This window comes from Carcharodon carcharias, chromosome 5 (genome assembly GCF_017639515.1).
Source record: "Carcharodon carcharias isolate sCarCar2 chromosome 5, sCarCar2.pri, whole genome shotgun sequence".
Taxonomy (NCBI): Eukaryota; Metazoa; Chordata; class Chondrichthyes; order Lamniformes; family Lamnidae; genus Carcharodon; species Carcharodon carcharias.
This window is the reverse complement of record NC_054471.1, coordinates 191,378,174-191,401,851: the sequence shown is the minus strand read 5'-3', so window position 1 is coordinate 191,401,851 and position 23,678 is coordinate 191,378,174. Positions and strand designations below refer to the sequence as shown.

At 46.0% G+C, this 23,678-nt stretch overlaps 1 protein-coding gene across 2 annotated transcripts in view; it reads right to left on the bottom strand.

Moving 5' to 3' along the window:
• otofa (otoferlin a) overlaps nucleotides 1–23,678 on the bottom strand; it is a 480,240-nt gene that overhangs the window by 276,216 nt on the left and 180,346 nt on the right. For both annotated transcript variants that reach the window (XM_041188008.1, XM_041188007.1), the window contains exon 4: nucleotides 17,167–17,266. In XM_041188008.1, coding sequence (XP_041043942.1) covers nucleotides 17,167–17,266 — 100 coding nt within the window. The remainder of the gene's footprint in view (nucleotides 1–17,166; nucleotides 17,267–23,678) is intronic.

The window sequence follows — 23,678 nt, the reverse complement described above, 5'->3', positions numbered from 1 at the left end:
TATCAACCTAGTGAACCTTCGCTGCGCTCCCTCTATGGCCAGTATATCCTTTTTTAGGTGTGGAGAGCTAAACTGTACGCAATATTCCAGGTGTGATCTCACCAAGGCCTTGTGTAACTGCAGTAAGTCGTCCCTACTTCTGAACTCAAATGCTCTTGCAATGAAGGCCAACATACCATTTGCCTTCCTAATTGCTTGCTGCACCTCCCTGTTTACTTCCATTGACTGGTGTACAAGGACACCCAGATCCCTCTGTACATCCACATTTCCCAATATATCACCATTTAAATACTACTCTGCCTTTCTGTTTTCGCACTGAAGCGTACAGCTTCACCTTTATCCACATTATACTGCATCTGCCATGTGTTTGCCCACACACACGCATGTCTAAATCGGCAAGAAACCTCCTTGCATCCTCTTCCCAACCTTGCCCAGGTCTGTGTCATCAGCAAACTTGAAATATTACATTTTGGTTTCCTCATCCAAGTCATTTCTATATATTGTGAATAGCTGGGGCCTAAGCACTGATTCCTGTGGTCACACTACTAGTCACCACCTGCCATCTGAAAAAAGACCCATTTATTCCCACTCTCTGTTTCTGGTCTGTCAACCAATTCTCATTCCATGCCAGTATATTACCCCTGGTGCCATGTGCTTTAATTTTGTCCACTCGCCTCTTATGTGGGACCTTATCAAAAGGCTTCTTGAAATCCAAATACACCACATCCACTGGTTCTCCCTTATCTATTCTACTAGTAACATCCTCAAAAAACTCCAGTGGATTAGTTAAGCTTGTGTTCCCTTTCATAAACCCAGGGTGAGTTTGTCTAATCCTGTTAATGCTTTCCAAGTGTTCCGTTACCATATCTTTTATAATAGACTCTAGCATTTTCCCCACTACTGTTGTTCGGCTAATTGGTCTGTAATTCTCTGCTTTTTCTCTCCCTCCTTTTTAAAATAGTGGGGTTACATTTGCCACCCTCAATCTGTAGGAGATGCTCCAGAGTCTATAGGATTTTGGAAGATGACCACCAATGCATCCAATATTTCCAGGGCCTCTTCCTTTAGTGCTCTGGGATGTAGATTATCAGGCCCTGGGGATTTTTCAGCTTTTAACCCCATTAATGTCTCTAGCACCATTTTTTTTTTACTAATACCGATTTTCTTCAATTCCTCCCTCTCACCGGGCCCTTGGTTCCCTAACATTTCTGGAAAATTATTTGTGTTCTCTTTTGTGAAGACAGAACCAAAATATGTGTTCAATTCTTCTGCGATTTTTTTTTGTTCCCCATTATAATTTCCCCCATTTCTGACTGTAAGGGGCCTATATGTGTCTTTGCTAATCTTTTTCTCTTCACATATTTATAGAAGCTTTTACAGTCAGTTTTTATGTTCCCTGCAAGTTTACTCTCATACTCCATTGCCCCCATTATCTCCAACCTTCGGGCTATGAGCTGACTAAAGCTTTGGGGAAAATACTCTTGATGTGTTCTAAATTTGTATTCCAAACCTAAGTATTGACTGAAGCTGAGAAACATTTTAATAATCATAATAGGATCAACAAACTGAACAGCTCATCAGACAGGGGAGTTTTCCAAATGAAACAATTATAGTTAATGATTATGGTCTTACTAGTCCATTAGAGATGATATGTGAACAGTAGTCTTAAACACAGCCAAGGTAAAGCAACTAATTTAAAGTTCATACACACATCAGATAATCCATTACTCTTGTCTGGTCTGGCATCTTAAACTCAAGCATCGTCACTGACACATGGCGCAGAATTTTTTGTCCCATGGGTGGGTGCCCGACTCAAACAGGAGTAAAATAGTGGGTGATGATGTTGGGCAAGCATCCCGATGTCAGCGCACACTCGCATGATATTTCACTTGGCGGGCATGAGTGGGTGCTGGAGTGGCTCCCGCCATTAATTAACGGCCATTAAGGCCATAAGCAGTCCAATCGACTGTGATTTACCCTTGCCTGTGCGATTTCCTGCTCGTCGCATGGGCAAAATGGGCAGGCGTCCAGCCGACATTTCCTCAAACCTCACTCAAGGGCCGGATAGAAAGGGTCAGCAGCATTGTCAGCGTGAGTAGTGAGGAGTTTTGGAGATAGTTTGCAGCTGGTTGCTTCTTGGTATTTGGCAGCTTCATCTCTGTCTGAGGCTCCATTCTGAGCATTTCCAGGCCTCATTGCAGGCCTCGTTGCTGTCTGCCAGGCCCCTGGAGGATTCAGACATTGTGGACCCTTCCAGGTATCAGGCAGCCTTGCCTGACCTGGTGATAGGGATTGTGGTCTCCACTGGAGGCGCACCCTCTGAGGAGGAAGAGATGGACAGAAGGGAGAGGAGGCCAGGTGTCCCAGGCCCAGGCACAAAGGGCACCGGGCCAGCAGGTAGTCCAAGGTGGAAGGGACTGCAGAAGATGACACTATCCAGCTGCCAGGGTTCACAGGCGGCGATGTGGCTACCTTAATATGTCCACGGTGCCATGCTGAAAGAGGCTCCGCCTCTCAAGGGAGAGCGTGACACCCATTTGTCAGGTGATTGGGCCAGAGATCAGCTCTGACTGTGTGGGTGGACACCCCATGCCAGTGGCTCTGAAGATCACAGTGGCTTCTATGCCTCCAGCTCTTTCCAGGGCTCAGTGGGGGATCTGTGTGGAGTTTCCTAATCAGCTGTCCATAGTTATGTCGAGCTAGTGACAGACACTCTGTTCAGGCAGGTACTGACCTTTATTCTTTATCGTATGGATGAGGCCAACTAGCCAGAGGCTTCGTGGCCATTGCTGGCTTCCCCCGTGTCCAGGGTGCTATAGACTGTACACATGTGGCCATCAAGGCACCAGCAGGTGAGCCCGGTGCCTTCGTCAACAGGAAGGGCTTCCACTCCATGAACGTGCAGATAGTGTGTGATCACAGGATGCTGATTCTACAAGTCTGTGCAAGGTACCCAGGCAGCTCCCACGACACCTACATCCTCCGACACTCCCAGGTGCCGGGGCTCTTCAGTGCTCCAGCCCGGCTGGATGGATGTCTGCTGGGTGACAAGGGCTATCCCCTCAGAAGGTGGCTCATGATGCCTCTCTGCCACCCAAGGACAGGGGCAGAGCAATGATACGAGTCACGCCTCCACAAGGGTGGTGGTAGAGAGGATCACTGGTCTTTTCAAGATGCGCTTCTGATGCCTGGACCATTCAGGGGGAGCACTACAATACCCCAGGATGGGTGTTACTGCTCATGCTGTGCTCTCTGCAGTCTGGCAAGGGGACCCACTGGAGGAAGGGGATCTTGACACAGCTGCACAGGCCACAGATCATGAGTCCAGTGGTGAGTCCGAAGAGCAGCATGATGAGGAGAACTCTGAAGGCATGGAGACATACGCAGGTAACCTTCAGGGAGGCAGGGACACCAGGGGCACCTTGATCCAACGCTCCTTCAGCCAGGCTGCCAAAGATCTGCTTCCACCTCATGCCAGGGCTGCCGCCTCCATCCTGGATGTCTGAAAAGACCCTTTCATTTGAACACAAAGTGCCTGTGCAATAAAGTTCAGAGCCACTTACATACTGGCGTTCCCCGCACCAATGAAATAAAAAGGTGAAGCATACCCAGGCCATAATGACAGAAACACAATTTATGTCATTCTGACAGGTCAATAATCTTAACAGAAATGTTTCTGGTATTCAACACCAGACCAGTATACATAAAGTAAACAAAAATGAACATAAAATCACTTGTGACCTGTCGCTCTTGTGCTCATGGTGCCTTTATCTTACTCTTGCGAGTGTTACGTCCAGGTGCTCCACACCTCGCTGGCACCGGCATTGGGTACAGCCTGCTGACCCTGCTGTCTTGTTGACCGTGACGACCTTGGCGGTCGCTCTCTGGCCAGTGAAGCCTCTGCTGGACCCACCTTGGAGGAAGCATCCAGTGCTGCAGCTGGCATCTCCCCAGTCGCCGCAGCCTGGTCAGATGCCATGGTCACTGGCAGAGCATCGGAGGGGCTTTTGCAGTCATCCATACCACCCTGAGAGGAGCTTGCGGAGATGATGGCGCGAACGTGAAGTCACTCTGGGCCTCCCTGCTCACTATTGATGAACGGGCACCTAACTGGGATACTGGGTGCCTCATCCATCTCCCACACCGACACTGGCCACCTGAGGTCAGTGCCTGTGTGAGGGCTTGCAGGTCCGAGCTCAACCCCAGGAACCCCTTATTCTGTCCCTGGAGCTACCTCTCCATGAGAGTCACCCTCTCAATGGTGAGGCACTACCTCTTGGCTATGATGGTCAATGCAGTGCTCACCTTCCACATGGGCTCTTCCACGACAGAGGCCATGGTACACACACACCCTCATGGACCTCCGGCAGATCCTCCTGCACATCTCGCTGGACATCCGCTTAATGGACGACTCCAGAGGCTCATCATCAGCCTTCGACTGAGCATCATCCTGGCCTCCAGCAGTCCTCCAACTGTCGGCGCCCTGGGCATTTTCTGCCTCCACATGCACCTCAAATGATTGTGAAGTGCTCTCACTAATGTGCACTGAGATACTAACCACCACTCTAGTGTCCACCAAGGTGATGGTATCTGTGCTGGTGCCTGCTTCAGGGAGCGGGTGTGACGCAGGTGCCCGGTGGTCCTCCTGTGTCAGAGGTGGCCCTTTGGTGTCCCGAGAGTGAGTGCGTGCTGGCCAACCTAAAAGGGAGAAGAAGGACATTGTTTAAAGTCATCACACTGTCACTCTGCATGCCAGGCACCCTGGTGAGACAATGGGGATCTGCATCATGGTGCCCTCATCTTCCAATGATCAATAGAGACTCCAAGTTCGAGGCTCACATCCATGAGAGATTACATTAGAATGGTTGCACAATCCAAAATTCTTGCCTCTGGGCACCGCACTCTTACCTTCACCTGGCACCCCCGCCTCTCCACACCCGGTTGCATGTGGGGCATGCCGGCTCTTGAGCTCTAGGGCATCTTGCTCATACCTCGAGAGGATGAGGAGGCTAGCAGGGCCTCCACCGGTCGGAGGCCTTTCTCTATTATTGGGGGCCATCTTCTCCTGAATCAACAGAGAAGCACTGTTGACTCTCTGTCCGCCCTGTACCTGCAGTGCTATTGCAGCCTGGCCAACCCCAGTTGAGGAACACCTGGCAGGGCACATCCAAGTCACGGCCCGTGAGCCACAAGGCCCTCAGTCCCAGCGGCCAGGGCTCACTCCCTTGGCCAGCTCCGGCGTCATTGACAGCTGGCACTCAGGCTCTAATGCCCATCAGGTCCACGGTAGGATGGCCAGACCTTAACCCATCTGCACACTGACCCCATGCCAACACGGTACTCACCCTTCCTGAGCACAGCAGGTCATTGAACCTCTTCGGGCACTGCGCCCAGGAGCGTCGCACCATGTCATGGCCGCTGACCAGCGCTGCCACCTCCTCCCGTGCACCTCCTGCTCCCATCCCTGGGGACAAGGAGGTTGTCCCTCTGGGCAGCCACCTCCTCCAGGAGGACGGCAGGGCACTCGTCAGAGAAGTGGTGGGGGTGTGGGGTTGGAGGGGTTGGGGGGGGGTGGGGGGGGGGGGGGTGTGGGGGTGGAGGGGTGGGGGGGGTGGGTGCGCGAGTGCCAACCTGACCTGCCCTCCCGCCTGGCCGTGCCCAGCTTCACTCGAGGCCTATCGCGCCGGCTCAGGGAACGTCCTCCGTGGCTGCTTTTAGACCGGCTGCCGGGTTGCCATCGGACATGGCGGTCTACAGGCCCCTCCCCCCCGCCCCCCCTCCCCCGCTCGCCCTTCCCAGCCAGTGCGGAGCCACGTTTCACACCTTAATTGGCCAGTCAGTGTGAAATTGCATTCGGGGCCTGATCGCGGGTGGCGATCTTGTTTCGTGGCCACTCCCTGCCTCATCTCCCAGGCCCACCTGAGGGAGGGCAAATCCTGCCCGCGGTGCTTCAGATCCTCTAGATTAGTATTAGCATCGTCTGCACGCAAACAAGCTCTGCTCAGAACCACTTCCGATCGGGTTCCCGGCTGTTGTTAAGACAACACTGAAACTTATTATCCTCAACTGCATGCGTTGTGTACATATTCCTCTGCCCAAAATGTACTGAAAGATGTGCTCTTTTCACTGATCATCATTATTACAATAAAGATGCCTGCAAATTATGGAGCTCATTATGCAAGGAAGCTGAAAAGACTGAACAGTGTTATAAATAGCAGCTTTATAGATGTACCAGTACATCATGAAGTGAAACTTTGTGTACAAAGCAATAAACGCTTACAGCATGTAAGGAAGTCATGCAGCCCCAGTCTGCAGTGATTCTTTCTTCGACCACTCCAAAGTTAATTCCCCCAGCCTTCTCTCTATCCACGTTTTTCTTGAATTCAAATATTTATCCAGATTTCTCTTCTAAGGTGAAATGGTCTCTACTTCAATTATCTTCTCTGGTAAAACATTCCAACTTTCAATAACATAATACCCTGCATTAAAAAAAAGTCCCTGAACTCTCTCTTCATTCTCAGGGACAAAATTAACCTGGGTATCAATGACTTACCAAACAGAAAAATAGAACTTTTCCATTTATTTCAGCAAAACCCTTAATAATATTAAAAACCTTCATTAAACCTCTACTTAGCCTACTCTGGTGCTAAGGAAGTAATCCCTTTATCTCTAGTTTATCTTCATAATGATAGTTTCCAATCCCTGTACAATCCTGGTGAATCTACACTGCTCACCTTTTATGACTTTCATTTCTTTTTTATAGTGTTACAATCTCTGTAGCAACCATTAGATTTTAAAAAGAAATTTGAAACACCAGTTGATTGTTGAAAGGATGACATGACAAGGTTTCATGTTTTAAGTCTTTTACTGTAACAATCAAATTAAAAGCGCTATTAACTAGACACTATTTTTGCAGGTAACTTATACTTTAAACTACAGAACAGAACTTTCCCTTTTATTTTTAACACAGCTTAAAAACCCACTTCACAGATATACTTTACACGGTCTTTAAGTAGTCGTTTGATTTTCCCAGACCCAGCCCAAAGTGTTTCTTAGCTCCCAATGGTTTACTTCTGTTCCTTTCCTTTTAACTCCAAAGCTGTCTTTCACTGCAAGGGTTTTTTCAGATGATCCTCCTTTGAGCGCAAGCTCTGAACCTCATGTATTTGGTCTTTTCAAACCAAGCATTAGCTTGCACCTGAATTGCTACTTGGTGGACCTTGAAGGCTTTCAGCCTCCAGCTGCTTTATCTCTCCCAAATCCTGGCAGATTACCTGCGCCTATGAGTTTTCAGTATTATCTTAGAAACCCTTCCACTCTTAAGGCCCATCTCCATGGCAATGAGAATCACATGGCCACGGCATCCCAGCAGAAATGATGATTAGCTATCCCTGAGACCCCAACTGTCTTTTATCTTGGAAGTAAATCAATAGTTTAAAGCATTAATGTTTACAACCCGACATTCTCAACACCTTCCTGGGACTTTGGAGACTACCTGTTTAACCACTGTACACACAGATGCTGATGCCTTTGTCTCCAAGTGTGAACATCGTACACCTTCTTCCCAGCCAAACAAACTGAGCCTTCCTTTAATCTTTAACAGTCTCCTCACCTCGGCCTGTTGTCAGAGAGACTTCAGAACAGGGCACATGACCCCCTTCATTTTACACTACACGAAAGACACAGTCCTAAAACATAACAATCTTATAAACCTCATAATTATAACAATGGTATGGCTTCCAAGAACAGATACAACTGAGGCTGAATCAATGTTTCATACAGATTTCTTACTCCTTTACACTTGTATTCTAAGCTTCTAGTTTTACAACTTAAAATGTCATAGGCTTTTCTTATGGCTTTTTTTACATTTAATCTGCACTTGCAGGGAATCATGTATTTGAACCCTGTAGTCTCTCTTTTTATCCACATACTTCAGCATCTTTCCATTGAATGCATACTCTCATTCCTTGTTGTTCCTTACAAATTGTACCACCTCACATTTATACACATTACTTTGTACCTGCAGCTGTCTGCCTATTCCAACAAACTACTTTCATCTTTCTGAAGTCTCTTACAGTTGTCATCAGTGGCCATCCCTTGATTCGATGATGACGTATATTCAGGGTCATGAGTTTCTGCCATGGGTCCTTGTGTGCCTGAACTGGCCAATTCTTGATTCACGGATCTTTGAGTACTTGGGGCAGGATGTCCCGTGAGGTAGTGGGATCCAAAGTGCAGGATTTGCTTCCTTGCCTTTTCTTCTCTGCCGCTGCTCTGTCTCATCATTTAGACATAGTGACTCAGAACTTGGTGGATGTGTTGTCACCATGTTGAACAATTGTTTGCAAGCTCCTCTCAGTCATTAATGTCAATGCTGCTGCACTTCAAGGAGAGCTTCAGGGTGTCTTTGAAGTGTTTCTTTGTCCTCTGGAACACTGGCCATTTGAGCGTTGAGAAAACAGGACCTCACGGGGGAGACACTTTTTAGCCTTCCAGGAACAATGTCTGGTCGATCGAAGTTAGTTTTGCAGGAGTTTTGCCAGAATGCTTGTGGAGCTTGCTTCAAGAAGGGCACTAGTGTTTGCTCGACGATCCTCCCATTGAATCCTTTGAATACAGCAGAGGCATTTCTAATATAATTTGTCCAGCACTCTTATGTGTCACTGGTATACAATCTAGGTCTCACCGGACTGGAGTGTGGTGATGACAAGTGCTCTGCACATTAGGACTTCTGTTGATTTGTGGAGATCGTTGTTGTCAAACTCTCACTTGCATAATTTGTAGAAGGCTAAGCTGATGCAACTGCTCTGGTGTTGGATCTCCTCATCAATGAGAGAGGCACCAAGTTATGGGCAGTGCTGAACATATTTCAGAGCCTCTCCTTCAACATATGTGGCAGGTACAATCTTGGCTGACCAGGTGTGGGTTGAGATATGGGTTTTGTTTTGCCAATATTCAAGGATATGCTGAGCGTCTTCGATGCAGAATGGAAGAGATCGAGAGTGGCCTGTAGTTCTGGTGCAGTGTGAGCAACAACACTTCAGTCATCTGCAAACTGTAGACCATGTATGTCTACGGGGGTCAGCTTAGTTATGGCATGGAGGCAACTGAGGTTAAAGAATTTTCCATTTAGGTGATATTTGGTACTGACATTGGAAGGCAGGTGATCTTTGATGAGGTGAATAGTCACTGTCAGGTAGATTGTAAATAGCATGGAGGCTTTGCTTGGCACAACAACCTGTTGATGAAGAGTCATATAGACTCGAAACATTAACTCTGTCTTCCTCTCCACAGATGCTGTCAGACCTGCTGAGTTTTTCCAGCTATTTTTGTTTTTGTTTCAGATTTCCAGCATCCGCAGTATTTCGCTTTTATCCAAACGTATCAATGTGGCTGCGCCTGCACTGTCTCAGCTGCAGAGGAACGGTCACTTTATACAGCTTCCCTTAATGGGTGGCCACTCCCCTCAGCCACCCCACCCTGCATGTACTTGTGCACCACCTTCAACAGCAGGGCACCCTTTGCTTTTTGCTAATTGCTCTCTGAGTGCCAATTTTTTTAGTTAACTCTAATATTGTTACATATCATCCTGTCATACAGCTGCAGCCTCACTTCCACTATCATTTGGAAAAAAATATGCAAAGCATTTATTTAAATCTAACATTATAACCTGTGTTCGTTCAGTCCCAAGTGACGAGTCGTTTCCGGTGGACAGTTAAATGTTGTATTCATCATTGTCTTGAATACCTGCTTTACATGCAGGTAACTCATGACAATGAGTTATTACCTCTATGATCTTTCATTATTTTTTTAAGTGCCCATATATCCTCTTAAGATTAACACATCCAAATGGCCTGCAGTCCTAACATTTTACTTTCTACCTGATAAGTCCATTCTTAAATTTCAAACTAGTTATAAGGCTCTCTTCCTATTAACGTTGGAGCGGCTTTCACACATTTGAAACAGAAAAGCCCTTAGGTTTGACCTAGAAGAGAATCCTATTCGCATTGTTAGTCAATAAACGTCTTCTGCTGTCATCATCATCTTGAATCCACTTAAACCTAATTGACCTAGAGACTGGATCATGCAGTGCCCATTTTTTCCGGCAAAAAGTAGGTGCTAAGTGGTCTATGTGTTGTGCAGGAGAGCTTCACATACTAGGTTCGTTACAATGCCCCAGGGTTGTCCAGAACACATTCCTGAAACTAGTGTCAGGCTCATTTCCCATGCTGATCTAATTCTTAACCATGGTTTCAGTCCCCTTTCTCAAATTGGATTGTGACTCATTGCAGCTGCAATTGTTTTTCTCGGTCTTAACATAGCTTAAGCAGCAGAAAGGGACTGCTGGAGGGTGCTGTGTCAAAAATATAGATTAAGGAAAAAAATTCACACCGGAACAAACTGCGGTTTACTGTTAGTCACCCCACCCCTCCATCCACTCACAATTGTCACCAATCCCCCCCCACCTTCCCAGACTCACAGTTGGCCTGTTGCCAATGTCCCAATTGCATAACTTTATCCCCTCCAGTACTGGTGTACTGCCTCCAGGGATGTGACTGTCCACTCTTCTCCTGTCCCTGGGAAGACAGAAAGGGTTTCTCATTGGGAACTTGTACCCATCATCATTTTTTGGAAGTAGGAGAAGCTACAGAGCGTTGTCCAGAAGCACTGGAAGAACGTGATGCACAGCCACCAGCTCCACACAGACAGAGCTGCTCCCACGTGCACTTGTCTTATTAATGCTCACGGGGGCCGTGATTCATAAAAGAAGCCATGAGTGAGTTGTGCTACATTTTGAGTCCACCTACACCATACACGTTCCACTGCTGATGTCTGTCAAAGTCATATCGGCCCTGAACTTTGTATTATAGGATCATTCCAGGTTGCCACTGGGAACATCATGATCAGAAGTCAGTCAGTTTTTAAGATGCATTCAGCAACAAGTGCATTGTTTCCTACAAAGAAGCCATTTGTCATGGGTGACCAGTGACAGCACAGGGCACACGATTTTACAGAGTGGTAGGATATTTCAATAGTCAAGGAGTCACAGAGGGAAGTTGCACAGATAGAAAAATATCTATAGTGAGACCCTAAGTTTACTGTTATTATGTCAGTTCCACAGAATTAGTGAAAGACATATCATAGAATCATAGAATGGTTACAGCACAGAAGAAAGCCATCCTGTTGTGCCTGTGCTGGGTGTCCGCTAGGTCAAATCAGCTAGTCCCACTCCCCAGCCCATTCCCCATAGGCTGCATGTTATTTTTTCTTGTTGGGTGCTTATCCAGTTCACATGCAGACCCTGAACGGAAGTAATGAACTGAAAAAAGATCAAATACCCAATGGATGGAAACAACATTGTCCTTCCTAGCATATAAATAACTACATTGAATATGAAAGTGGGCAGGGATAATGTAGTCTTGAATATTTCATGATGTCAATGTATTTCCCTTCAATTGTAAATATTTGATGAAAGGTTGGAAACTTTCAGCATTAAATACAATTTTAAAATAGAGTTGTATAGAGTTTAACTCCCTCTATGAATGAGCTTTAAAACTAGATCTTGAACTGGGATTAGGTTTGCCCAAGTTTTGTTTTCAAATTTGCCCAGTTACAATCGAATTGTATTTCAGGAACCCCCCCCCACCCAAGCCCCCCGCACCCCCCCTCTCTCTCTCTCTCTCTCTCTCTCTCTCTCCCCCCCCCCACCCCCCCCCCCACCCCCCCCTACCGGCTTCCTCCAGGTAAGGTAAGTACTTGTACTATTTTTAAAAAGTCCAAATCTAAGGATTATGGTCTTGTGGATCTAAGACGCATTCGCTTGTGCCTCCTTGCACTCAGTTCCAAGCTTCATTGCTGGGCTCCTGCTGCTGGGCCATGTTACCTAGTGTGACCCGAAAGGATGGGGGAGAAAATAGGAGGATTTCACAAGCCCACAAACAAAATAAGAAAACATGCTAAGTGGTGGGGCTGATTAGAGTTTGTTCACAATTAATGTATTTAATTGTTTTCTTTTATATCTTTGCCTTATTGATTTTCTGTGTTATTGATACATTTAATTGTAGACTGAAAAACCATCTGAACCGCTCAAATCTATTGCTACCAATCTATTGCTAATGGAGTTTACACATTAATTATTGATCGTATGGAAAGCTAATGTAACCTGCAAAGAAGATGATTTCTGATGATTTGAATGCATTTAAAACGGAAGCACTTTGTTGGGATAGGATTTGAGCGCGGCACAGACATTGGGTACTTGAAAGGAACCTGGTTCTGTTGAGTTATTTCTGCCACTTTAATTCAGACAAGTTCTCTTGGAGGGTGGATTTGCATTTCCCCCATTTACACCCCCTGTCCTACCTAAGTTTGGGGGCATATCTGGTGGAACTCCCAAACTCCCTCGACTCAGCTATACTCAAACTAGCAGGAAACAGGGTTCATTCTAATCGATGGATGGGCCCTAGCGGGAAGTAATTGATTGATGAGCCTGCCAGAATGGGAGCAAAGTTATTAAATATAAGGGCAGCTGAAATCTTCAGCTTGATCAGTCTGTGGCTCCCCTTTCAATAGCAGTGGCAGCAGTTAATTAGAGTTGTAGCTACTTTTTTACTTACCAACGTACAAATTAGGAGCAGGAGAAGGCCATTTGGCCCATCAAGCCTGCTCCGCCATTTAATAAGTTCATGGCTAATCTGATTGCAACCTCAACTCCACATTCCCACCTACCCCCCCTGTAACTTTTCATGGGGCATGAATGTTGGTATCAAGACCAGCGATTGTTGCCAATCCCTATTTGCCCTTGAGAAGGAAGAAAAATTGCTGGGAGCGTACTTCAAATACCCGCAGCACTATTGGAAAAGAATTCTCCGAAGTCCTAGTCCAGCTTGAGGCCTTATAAATATTGTGTTCATGCCCATTAGCCTGAAATTACAATTTATTATCCATGCCACCGCCGCCCCGCCCCCCGCCCCCGTTGCTTTAAACATGTGGATTTGCAGCTTGGCGTGCAGGCGTTGTGCCAGACTTGGCCGAGCGTGAAATAGCGTGTGGTGACATCGGGCAAGCGTCCCGACATCATCGCCTGCTTACCTATTTAGGCCCATGAGCGGCTAATTAAATAGAATATTTTTGCTGCCCACCCAACCTTGCGATTGGCGGGCGGGCGAATAGGCCTTTGCATTTTTGGCGAAACCTCATCCACGGGTGGGATGAGGTTTCCAACAATGAGTAAGAAAAATAACATTTTTTTTAAAGCTCATTTTTAACATGTCCCTCTTCCTGTGGCTGAGTCACACGTTGGGGGGTGGGGCGTGGGGGGTTGGGGGGGGGGGCATTTTTAGATTCATTGTGAAACCTTCATTTGTCATTTTGAAAATCTCCAGCTCCCTGGGGCAGCTGTGTGACTTTGGGGAGCTGTCGGTCAGCGCTCCCCCCGCCCGTGTGCAAACTTCACCGCTCGTGCTCCTCCTACCCACCCACTCCGGCAGTGCTGAGCCCTTTCAGTGTGTGTTTCACGCTGGCTGCCCGCCAGTTAATTGGCCAGCCAGGGTAAAATCGCAGTTGGGGCCCGATCGGGGGCCAGGGGACCGTTTCACGGCCTCTCCCGGTCCCACCTCGCCTGCCCGACGAGGGGAACCTCCTGCCCATGAATCTGGTCCTCGGTCACTTCTCTTCGATCCCACAAAAACAAGCTTTGTTCTAGAGTATTTACACTTAACCTAGAGCCCAAGTCGTTGCAGGATTAGATTCGGTGTTGCGAGTTAGGATTATTGATTGCGCATCAAACGAGCAATGACTTGCAGCATACAGCCCGATAATGGAACACGTTTAAACAGTGTTGGTGGTAAGAAGCACATAAGACCATAAGGCCATAAGACATAGGAGCAGAAATTAGGCCATTCGGCCCATCGAGTCTGTTCCGCCATTCAATCATGGTTGATAAGTTTCTCAACCCCATTCTCCCGCCTTCTCCCCGTAATCTTTGATCCCTTTACCAATCAAGAACCTATCTATCTCGGTCTTAAATACACTCAATGACCTGGCCTCCACAGCCTTCTGTGGCAATGAATTCCATAGATTCACCTCTCTCTGGCTAAAGAAGTTTCTCCTCATCTCTGTTCTAAAAGGTCTTCCCTTTACTCTGAGGCTGTGCCCTCGGGTCCTAGTCTCTCCTACTAATGGAAACATCTTCCCCATGCCCATTCTATCCAGGCCTTTCAGTATCACGGCGGCGGGGAGTCTCTGAGAGTCAGGAGAGGGCTGATTCAAAGGAAGCGTGTCTCTATAAATTGAAAAGTAGAGCATAGAAGGATACCCATGCCTGTGAAGTGGGGGGAGTTGTGAAGTTTATTAACAATGTTTAAAATTAGGCAGGATGCACCTTTCTTAATGTAAAAATCTCAACATTCTTCAGAAGATCAGGCTCCCTCATCCTGTGGAAATGCATCAGCAAAAGGGAGTGTGATGGAAGGAGTGTGCAGAGGACTGTTTCAGACAGGCAACAGTTCTAACTTGGTTCTTGCCACCGGGGGGGGTGGGAATTCTTGCGGGTGAATTTTACACCCCACTCCCCTGCGCCCCCTCCCCCGCCTCATTTGAAAAGTCTGTTGGCACCACGCTGACTTTAAATCTGGCTGCGATAATAGACCAGGGCAGCGCCCTAATGAAGTAAGAGTGGGACCTGCTGTCCGTCAGGGTGAGGAAGTCCCGCCCTTGAGTGCTTCCGGCCAATCTGATTGGCTGACGGCTCCAGTAGGGCCAGGAGCAAGTAGCCCCAGGAAGGGAGACCATGGATACCAGACTTCTGGGAATCCGGGAATTCTGGTCAGGAAGGCTTTGGAATCGACAGGGAGGGTGGGGGTGGATCGGGCTTTACAGGCCCTGGAGTGGGGGGGCGGTGGTTGGGGGGGGCGGAGGTGGCACAAATAGAGGTGTAACATCTTGTGGGGGAGGAGGGGGGGGCCCTGATGGGCACAGGGAACCCCCAAAAGAGGTAGCCCCAAATCCTTCCCACCTTTCCCCATGCAGCGAAAGCTGCTGGGCTGGTTGCCTTCCTTCTGCACTTCCCCGGCCACCCCTATTATTGTGGCGGAGTTGCAATGAGGTCTTCAAGTCACCACTAATTGGCCACCTAAGGGCCTGAATAGGCCTAAGAGCGGGCGGGCTGGCTGGCTCTTGCCTTACCAGCCCTCGGTGAAATGAGGGACAGGCTGGGGGGGTGGGGGAGGTGGGGTGGGTGACCTGCTTTATTTTATGTACCGCCCAACTTCAAATATGCCAGCGGGGGTGGGAGGGTGGGGGTGGGGGTGTGGGGGTGGTGGTGGGGGGGGGGGGTGGTGGGTGGGGGGCATGAAATTCCCCCAATTCCTCAGTCTGGAGGCTGAATTTTAAATTTTACGCGTGCCCGACCCAATTGAGCGTGAAATTGCGCGAGATGGTCTCGTGTGAGCGTCCCGACGCCGTCCCATACTCGCGTGATATTCCGCTCGGCGGGCACCCTCAAAACCCGGAAGGGCGCCCGCCGACCATTAGGAGGGTAATTAAGCCCGTTAACTGTCTGTTATTTTTTTGTCGCCCGTCAAACCTAACGGTTGGTGGCCGGGCAGATCGGCCAGGTGGACTTTACATTTTTCATCAAACCTCACCCCAGGGCGGGACAAGGTTTCTGTTATTAAGTAAAATAAAAGTAAAAATCTGTGAACAGCATTTTTAACATGCATATGTTCAGGTGCCTCTACGAAAACAGAATTAGCTGGAAAAACTCAGCGGGTCTGGCAGCATCGGCGGAGAAGAAAACAGTTGACGTTTCGAGTCCTCGCGAGAACTGAGTGACTATAAGGAGAGGGGTGAAATATAAGCTGGTTTAAGGTGGGCGGGTGGGGGGAGGGGGAGAGAAGTGGAGGGAGGGGTGGTGTGGATGTAGGGACAAGCAAGCAGTGATGGGAGCAGATAATCAAAAGATGTCACAGACAAAAGAACAAAAGAACACAGAGGTGTTGAAGGTAGTGATATTATCTAAACGAATGTGCTATTTAAGAACGGATGGCAGGGCACTCAAGGTACAGCTTTAGTGGGGGTGGGGTGGAAAGGCTAGCAGGGCATAAAAGATTTAAAAATAATGGAAATAGGTGGGAAAAGAAAAATCTATATAAATTATTGGAAAAAACAAAAGGAAGGGGGAAGAAACGGAAAGGGGGTGGGGATGGAGGAGGGAGTTCCAGATCTAAAGTTGTTGAATTCAATATTCAGTCCGGAAGGCTGTAAAGTCCCTAGTCGGAAGATGAGGTGTTGTTCCTCCAGTTTGCGTTGGGCTTCACTGGAACAATGCAGCAGGCCAAGGACAGACATGTGGGCAAGAGAGCAGGGTGGAGTGTTAAGATGGCAAGCGACAGGGAGGTTTGGGTCATTCTTGCGGACAGACCGCAGGTGTTCTGCAAAGCGGTCGCCCAGTTTACGGCTGGTCTCTCCAATGTAGAGGAGACCGCATTAGGTGCCTCATTGGGATGTTTGGACATTTCTTTCTGATTTTCAAAACTTTATTTCATGGGTTTTCGGGTCTGCAGCTCCCTGAGGCAGCTCCCTGCCTTCAGGAAGCTTTCTCTCAGCGCTTCAACCGCACCCCCGATAACATCATCACCCCCCCTCCTCCTGCCCCCCCGCCCTCCCCCTCCCCCAGCAGCGCTGAGCTTTTCAGTGCGCACTTCATCTGGCTGCCTGTTAATTGGCCAACCGGCGTGAAATGGTGATCGGGGGCCGATTGTGGTCAGCGGCCTGTTTCCTGGCCAATCCCAGGCCTGCCGAACGCCCCCGCTTGCCGAGCTGGAAATTCAGGCCTGGGTGTTTAAAAGATCTCCTCTTCCTGGAAATTCAGGCCTGGGTGTTTAAAAGATCTCCTCTTCCTGGAAATTCAGGCCTGGGTGTTTAAAAGATCTCCTCTTCCTGGAAATTCAGGCCTGGGTGTTTAAAAGATCTCCTCTTCGTGGAAATTCAAGTCTGGGTGTTTAAAAGATCTCCTCTTCCTGGAAATTCAGGCCTGGGTGTTTAAAAGATCTCCTCTTCCTTTGCACTGAACAGTTTTCATTCTGTTTGTCTTCTCTTGTTGAATGATAGGTGGGAGGACATGAAGGGAGAAAATTCGTAAAGGAGAAAAAAATTCAAAACTCTTACCCTGATGGAGCTGTTGTTGTCATCTGTTAATGTGTCTGAAATTTCCAGCTGTCCTTCTTCCACTACTTTCTGTAATACCATCCCGAACGTCCCAATTAACCTGTGAGGGACACAGAATGGAACATCAGCTCCAGTGGTGGTGCCAAATGATAAAACCCACATTATATTACATGCTATCATCATAACATTTTAGAAAAAAAAAACACATTTATAGTCAATTCTACATGTACTATTTAACAGCATTGTGCGGAGAAAGCATTTATTAGTCCTCATTTCACTGAGAAATTAAATTATGTGTGCAGACTTGCACCAGCATCTAGAAAGCATTACCAAGGTTTGTTTAATAGAAAATTGCGTTTCAAGCTGCAATGCTCAACAACGTATCACAGAGCAATGTTTTCGGGAGGAAAACTACATTGACCATTGTAGTTTATCCTTTAAAATCTCTTAATTTTCACACTGTGATTCTGGATTGAACAGTCTGCATCCACTTTTGTAATAGGACTTCATCCAGATCTTATTTAAAACCTACATGGAGTCTACCAACCATGTTGGCTCCACAATGCGATACTCTCTCCCTTATATTCCTTTGTCAACTCGTGTGTTTCTCCACCTTGTCATATTATAAAAAAAATCACAAAATATGATTTAGTAATTGTCATTTTCCCAGCTTTCACTGTCACTGGTAAATGATCCAATATCCCACTGCTCCCTTTACTCGCTCTTGGTATAGCTAAACAATGGATTGTTATTGTCCTTTATATTCTCTGCTTTGCAGCTATCCCTCATTTAGCACCCGCTGTGTTCCTAAAAAATGGCTTGCTAAACGAAAATCACTTTTCCATAAGAAAAATGTGATAAGGGGTGGGTTACATTCCTGACCTTTTTGCACAAAAACCCTATCGGCTGTCCTTGAAACTAACTGGTCCAAAAATCCTCTGACTAACTTACACTTTCTAACGACCTCCAGCTTGCAGCTTTCTGCCTGGCGCCTCTCTTGATCCTCCCGCTCATGCTTTCCTCTGCTACCTCTCCCACTTGCCTCTTCCCTCCCTCGCTCTCTCTCCCGAGCTCCTGCTCGCCATTTCGCTCCCCCAACCCTCCTGCTCGTCGTGGGGAGGCCAGGGGAAGTAAGCAGCAAGTGAGGGGCTCAGGGGAGGGAAGAGGTGAATGGGAGGGTTGGGAGAAGGAAGCAGCAATTGGGTTGGGAGAGGGAAGAGGCGAGCGGGGGGAGCAATGGGGTCCGCGGAGGAGACGAGCGAATTGGCTGCTTATTTTAAAAAAGACTGAACATGTGGAGTAACTGAGTTGAAAAGAAAATGGAGGCTGTGCCTTGAGGTCCTAAAATGAAAATGTGCTATTAGAACACACTTTAAGCAGAGAATACCTGTATTTCCCTGATGGTTACTAAGTGCATCTCATAAGTTTCTTGTCCTTCCTCTGCTAGGTTTTATATTTCTGCCTAACCTGTTCCTTCCCAGAACAAAAACAGAATTACCTGGAAAAACTCAGCAGGTCTGGCAGCATCAGTGGAGAAGCAAAGAGTTGACGTTTCGAGTCCTCATGACCCTTCAACAGTTCTGTTGAAGGGTCATGAGGACTCGAAACGTCAACTCTTCTCCGCCGATGCTGCCAGACCTGCTGAGTTTTTCCAGGTAATTCTGTTTTTGTTTGGATTTCTAGCATCTGCAGTTTTTTGTTTTTTCTTTGTTCCTTCCCAGTATATTTTAAAGCTTTCTATGTTGTTTCTTTGTCCCTAATGCCTTCCATAACCTTTCTTTCAGCCACTTCTGGGACAAACTGCCTCTGAATTATAAAATGTATTTGCTTAAAATATTCCAATTTCCTTTCACCTCCTTTTCTTTAAATAGTGATGTCCATGTTAGATACAGTATTTCCACCCCTCAGCATTCTTTCTTTTGAAATCCAATTTCTTGGAATCATACAGGACAGAAGTATGTATCCAATTTGCTCCAATTCTTGTTTCTCTCACCTTTTTATAAAAAGGTTCTTGAGTTCTTTCAACAAACGCTGTCGAGTATGTGGATTATCTCCACTCTAAGTCCTAGCCTAAACCTTTAATCTTTATTTTGATCTTCAACACTTGAAAAAATAACTTCAACTTAAAAAGGAAACTCCATTCGCTTTAGGTTTGGTTTGTTGAATTTGTTTATTTCTTGCTACACCTATCACAGAATCACAGAATTTTAATGGCACCAGAAGGAGGCCATTTGGCCCATCATGTCTGCACTGGCTCTCCAAAGGAGCATTATGACCTAGTGCAATTGCCCTGCCTTTACCCATGTTAACCATGCTGACAAATGGAGGATACCAGGTATAGTCTTGTCATAGCCACCTAATCGATAAAGTACATAAAATATTTCTATATCTCATGAAGTAAAGATGATGTTTTTTACATTCATTTTAGAAAATATTTTTCAGCTAAATGCCTTGTAGCTTTATCTCTGGTCTCATGGCAGTTGCTTTAGGATATAATCTAATTAGCTTCAGCTTTTCAACAATTGTTCAATGAAATCCAAGCAACCTTTTCACCTTGCCAAGCTGTGAAATGAAAATATTTCCCTTAAGTATCTTAATTCTTTACTTTAGGTTTAAATAAAGAGCTCAATAATTAAAATTCCTTGTTCAACACGCTTTATTCATTCAATCAAGGTTTTAAACTTCGGTGACTATATTTGTCATTCTTTATTGTTTTATTCTTTACAAGTTTACAAGTATGAGTTATTTCATCTACAATTATAAAAGCAAAGTTTTCATTTGCTTTTTTGAAACGGATGCTCAAAGTGGGCTAAATTTTGTCAGCTGTTTACAAAGTTATTATAGTGCAGATAATCCTCAAGTTTACAGCTCACGATTGATTTCATTATTATACATGTTGCTGTTTTGTCCAACCTGTTTGGACATGGGTGTGACGTTGGCTTGAATCCAGTCTACCTTTATTGACTCCCTCATAATGACTGCTAATGTCTCTTATATTTCCTCTTTAGTTTAGGATAAATATCATCTATTTTTAATTGGCCTCATTTCCCCATTAATTGTCGGCGGGCACACTTCCGAGATTTGCATGCGCTTGGCAACTGTAATATTGCAGGATGCACCCCCCTCACCCACCCCCCGACATCTTCTTGCACGATTTTACGCGAGATCGGGCCCACTGCTCCAGCACCATGAAACTCAGGCCATGGGGTTATTTGTACAAAGGAACCAGTCACTTTACTACAGTTGGCAAAAATATCTGATCGTAAAATATTTGTAGAAGAGAATGCATTTTATTCAGGAAATCCCTGACTGACATAGTTAATACTTTTCAGAAGCTATGCTGATATCTGTAACCCCTCACATGACACTCAAGTAGTTCAGACACCTCTGTTCCTTACAATGCATGTTTTTAGTTGCACCTTTGTCATTTGACTGAGCTCTAGACCAGTGATTGTTCAGGTGTTCATTCAAACAAAATGAAGGGCCATTGTCTGAAATTCTGATAATAATTAAAAGCAAATGACCTCAGTGAAACAAGATTTTACAGGATAAGTGAAGTATTTGTCAAATGTTATGGATAGATGAACTGGAGTTCCATTTCTGTTACACTGAAGAGGAAATGATTTGGTGCTTTACCTATATGGACTGGAAAAGATTCTCCTTAGATGTGTGCCAATATCTCTTTCATAAATGAACTTCACTGCATGCCTTCCATCACTATTAATATTATACAAATTATGATTCACAAGTTACTGAAATAGGTCCTATAGTTGTACTAGTCATTAAGAAATAGTCTGCTGGAAAATGGAATCTGGTTTAATCTCTCGCTGATGCATCTATGTCATGAAGTGACACTGGATACACTCTTACTAACAGATTGGCAATCTCCATATTTCTATTTTGTGCCATTTATTGAATTTATGCTCAGAGATGATGGAAGATGAAAGTGATACTGTATTGAACCCATTAAAGAAATTGCCTTGAATAGACTAAAATTAGCATATATTTTTTATTTATAACATGTCCCAATTTCTCTTCCCTTTGAACAGTGAACAAGTATGACTTTTATATAAACTTGTTTTATATGAATCTCAAACTTAATGATGAACCAACAAGAAATTCCATAAGTGCAGTAGATTTAAATCAATGTTTGAATTCATTAAATGATTCTTCAGAATCTTAGCAAACCCCTAAAGCATCTAAAAATTCAGATACAGCAATTCAATAATTTGATTACATATACAGAGAAATAGGTATTTGCAGGCATTTATTCTTCTGTTGGTTTGTTTTCCTTACTTCTGTATAAATCTAAAATGTCTTCACTGGCCCAAGATTACCTTTCTGAATGCCCTGATTATTGTACTGCCTTCTCCATGTTGCTGACATTCCTGTTTTCATTCTATACCCATCATCATTTCTGTCACTTCAATTCTCTCTTTACCAGACCTCTGAGTCTTTCAGCTTTCTTGCGTCACACTCTGTCAGCCTACATCTTTGATCCCTTGACTTGGGTTGAGTGTCCATTACTGCACTTGCTAATACACCTGTACTTATTGAGGCAAACCTGTTTCCACATGGTAATGTCGATCTTTTGAAAGATAAAAATTATTTCAATTGTCTCAATTCTCTTAAATTTCAATCTTTCAACCACGTTAAGTGTCATAACAGTCAATTAGGTTTTGTTGTGATTAACAGGAAAATAAAGCAAGATTATGTCAGGCTAAAAAAATCTACTCGTTATTTGCACTTGTGGGTTTTACAACTAACGAAACTTATTAAATTTTCCAGGACATCATTCCTAAGGATTAATTGGGTTGGTATACAATGTCGAGTCGGTGAGAGCAATTTGTTTTTGAGAAACAAATATCAGGCATTCACAATCCAGTATTTAATATTTTCAATGATGGAATGTAATAGTTTATCTCTTCACTATTGTTTAGCCAGCAGCTAATAAACTGATGCTTGGTCATGTAGGGGATATTTTACTGGACTTGCGCATTTTAGAAACAGTAATAATCAATGTTTAACTAAATAACTATTCGGGATGTTTTAGTTGCAGCAATGTGAGATGGCAAGATAAGGGATTCAGGCTTCTAGTCCATGACTTGGTGTTGAAATGGCCAGTGGCAGAGGATGGTATATCAAAGAATTCCATTTAAAAAAAAATATTCACAGCTTATTAAAAAACTGAGGCTGGTATTGTCCCAGATTTGCCCTAAGTATGGTAGCGGGCGGTGAAAAGGGGGTTTTAACTACTGGCCACAATGGTGGCTTTTCGTGCTGTCTCGTCCGCTCCTCGGCGCATCCCACCTCAATAATTATGCATTCATGGGGCAACACACCAGCTCACTGGCGGGCAGCCTTGCATTTGCCCCCTATGCTGTGACCTCGCTGGTTACTCGCTCTGGATGCCATATTTAAAGTGTCTACTTCATGTCTTCAGACCAGGGCTGCTCCAGGTGACAGATAACCTGAAAGCAAAGAAGACAGCAGCTCCCAAATTTGGTGATGCCTCTCTGGGGCACCTGGTGGATGCAATGGGGGTCTTCTACTCCCCCCGCTCTGGCCACAGGAAGTCCATAAGATGTGGCCTGGGAGGCAGTGGTAGTGGTGGTCAGTATCACCGGAGCACAGACGAGGTCAGCCATCCAGTGCAGGAAGAGGATGAATGATCTCATCCATTCCCCCAGAGTAAGTCAACCACTTCATCACTCCCAACTCTTACACTTACAAACCTATCACACACCCACAGGGATGTCACACCTCAAAGAACAACACCACTAACTCTTACACACACCTCCACATCTCTCTCAGGCTCATATCCTCTGGAGCTCATGTCCTCATCCTGTCCATGGCTCCACTCACCACACAAACATTCCACACAGTGCCCTGCTCACACTCTCTCCATCTGTTTTCATGCAGGAGAAACCTGCTCACAACAGCAGGGAGAGGTCCCAGACCAGGGGTGGAGTTGCCTACATTAGGCCGCTCACTCACTTTGAGGAGCATGCATCGCGCTGACTGGTGAGGACGTGGACTGCGGTGACGGTGAGATTGTGCACCCTCGTGAGGATCCTGCACCACATCATCCCTCTCTCAACACAACTGTGAGTGCTCTCCCTCCTGCTTTTGACTCTGCTGTCATGCACTACTTATCTCTACTTTGGTTCACAGGGAGCTCTGCCAAGCGACCGACACCCTCAGCCAGCCAGTCCCTCAGCTCCATCCAGGTCCTCACATCCAGCCAAGAGGACACCTCCCCCATTGAAGAGGTGGAGATAAGCAGCCTGGAAGACCCGTCACAGCGCTTACCCACACCCTCCACCAGCGCAGAGACACACACCTCGGTGGGGCCTAGATCTAGAGCAGGCTCGGCTTCACAAACTGGTGGTCAGTGCACGGACACGTGTCTGCAGCGGGAGGAGGCGGGTTCAGTCAAGCTCCCCAGCACATGGCGGACTGCTGGGAAAGAGGTATCTGTGAGGTCCAAATCAGATGATGAGCCTCTGGAT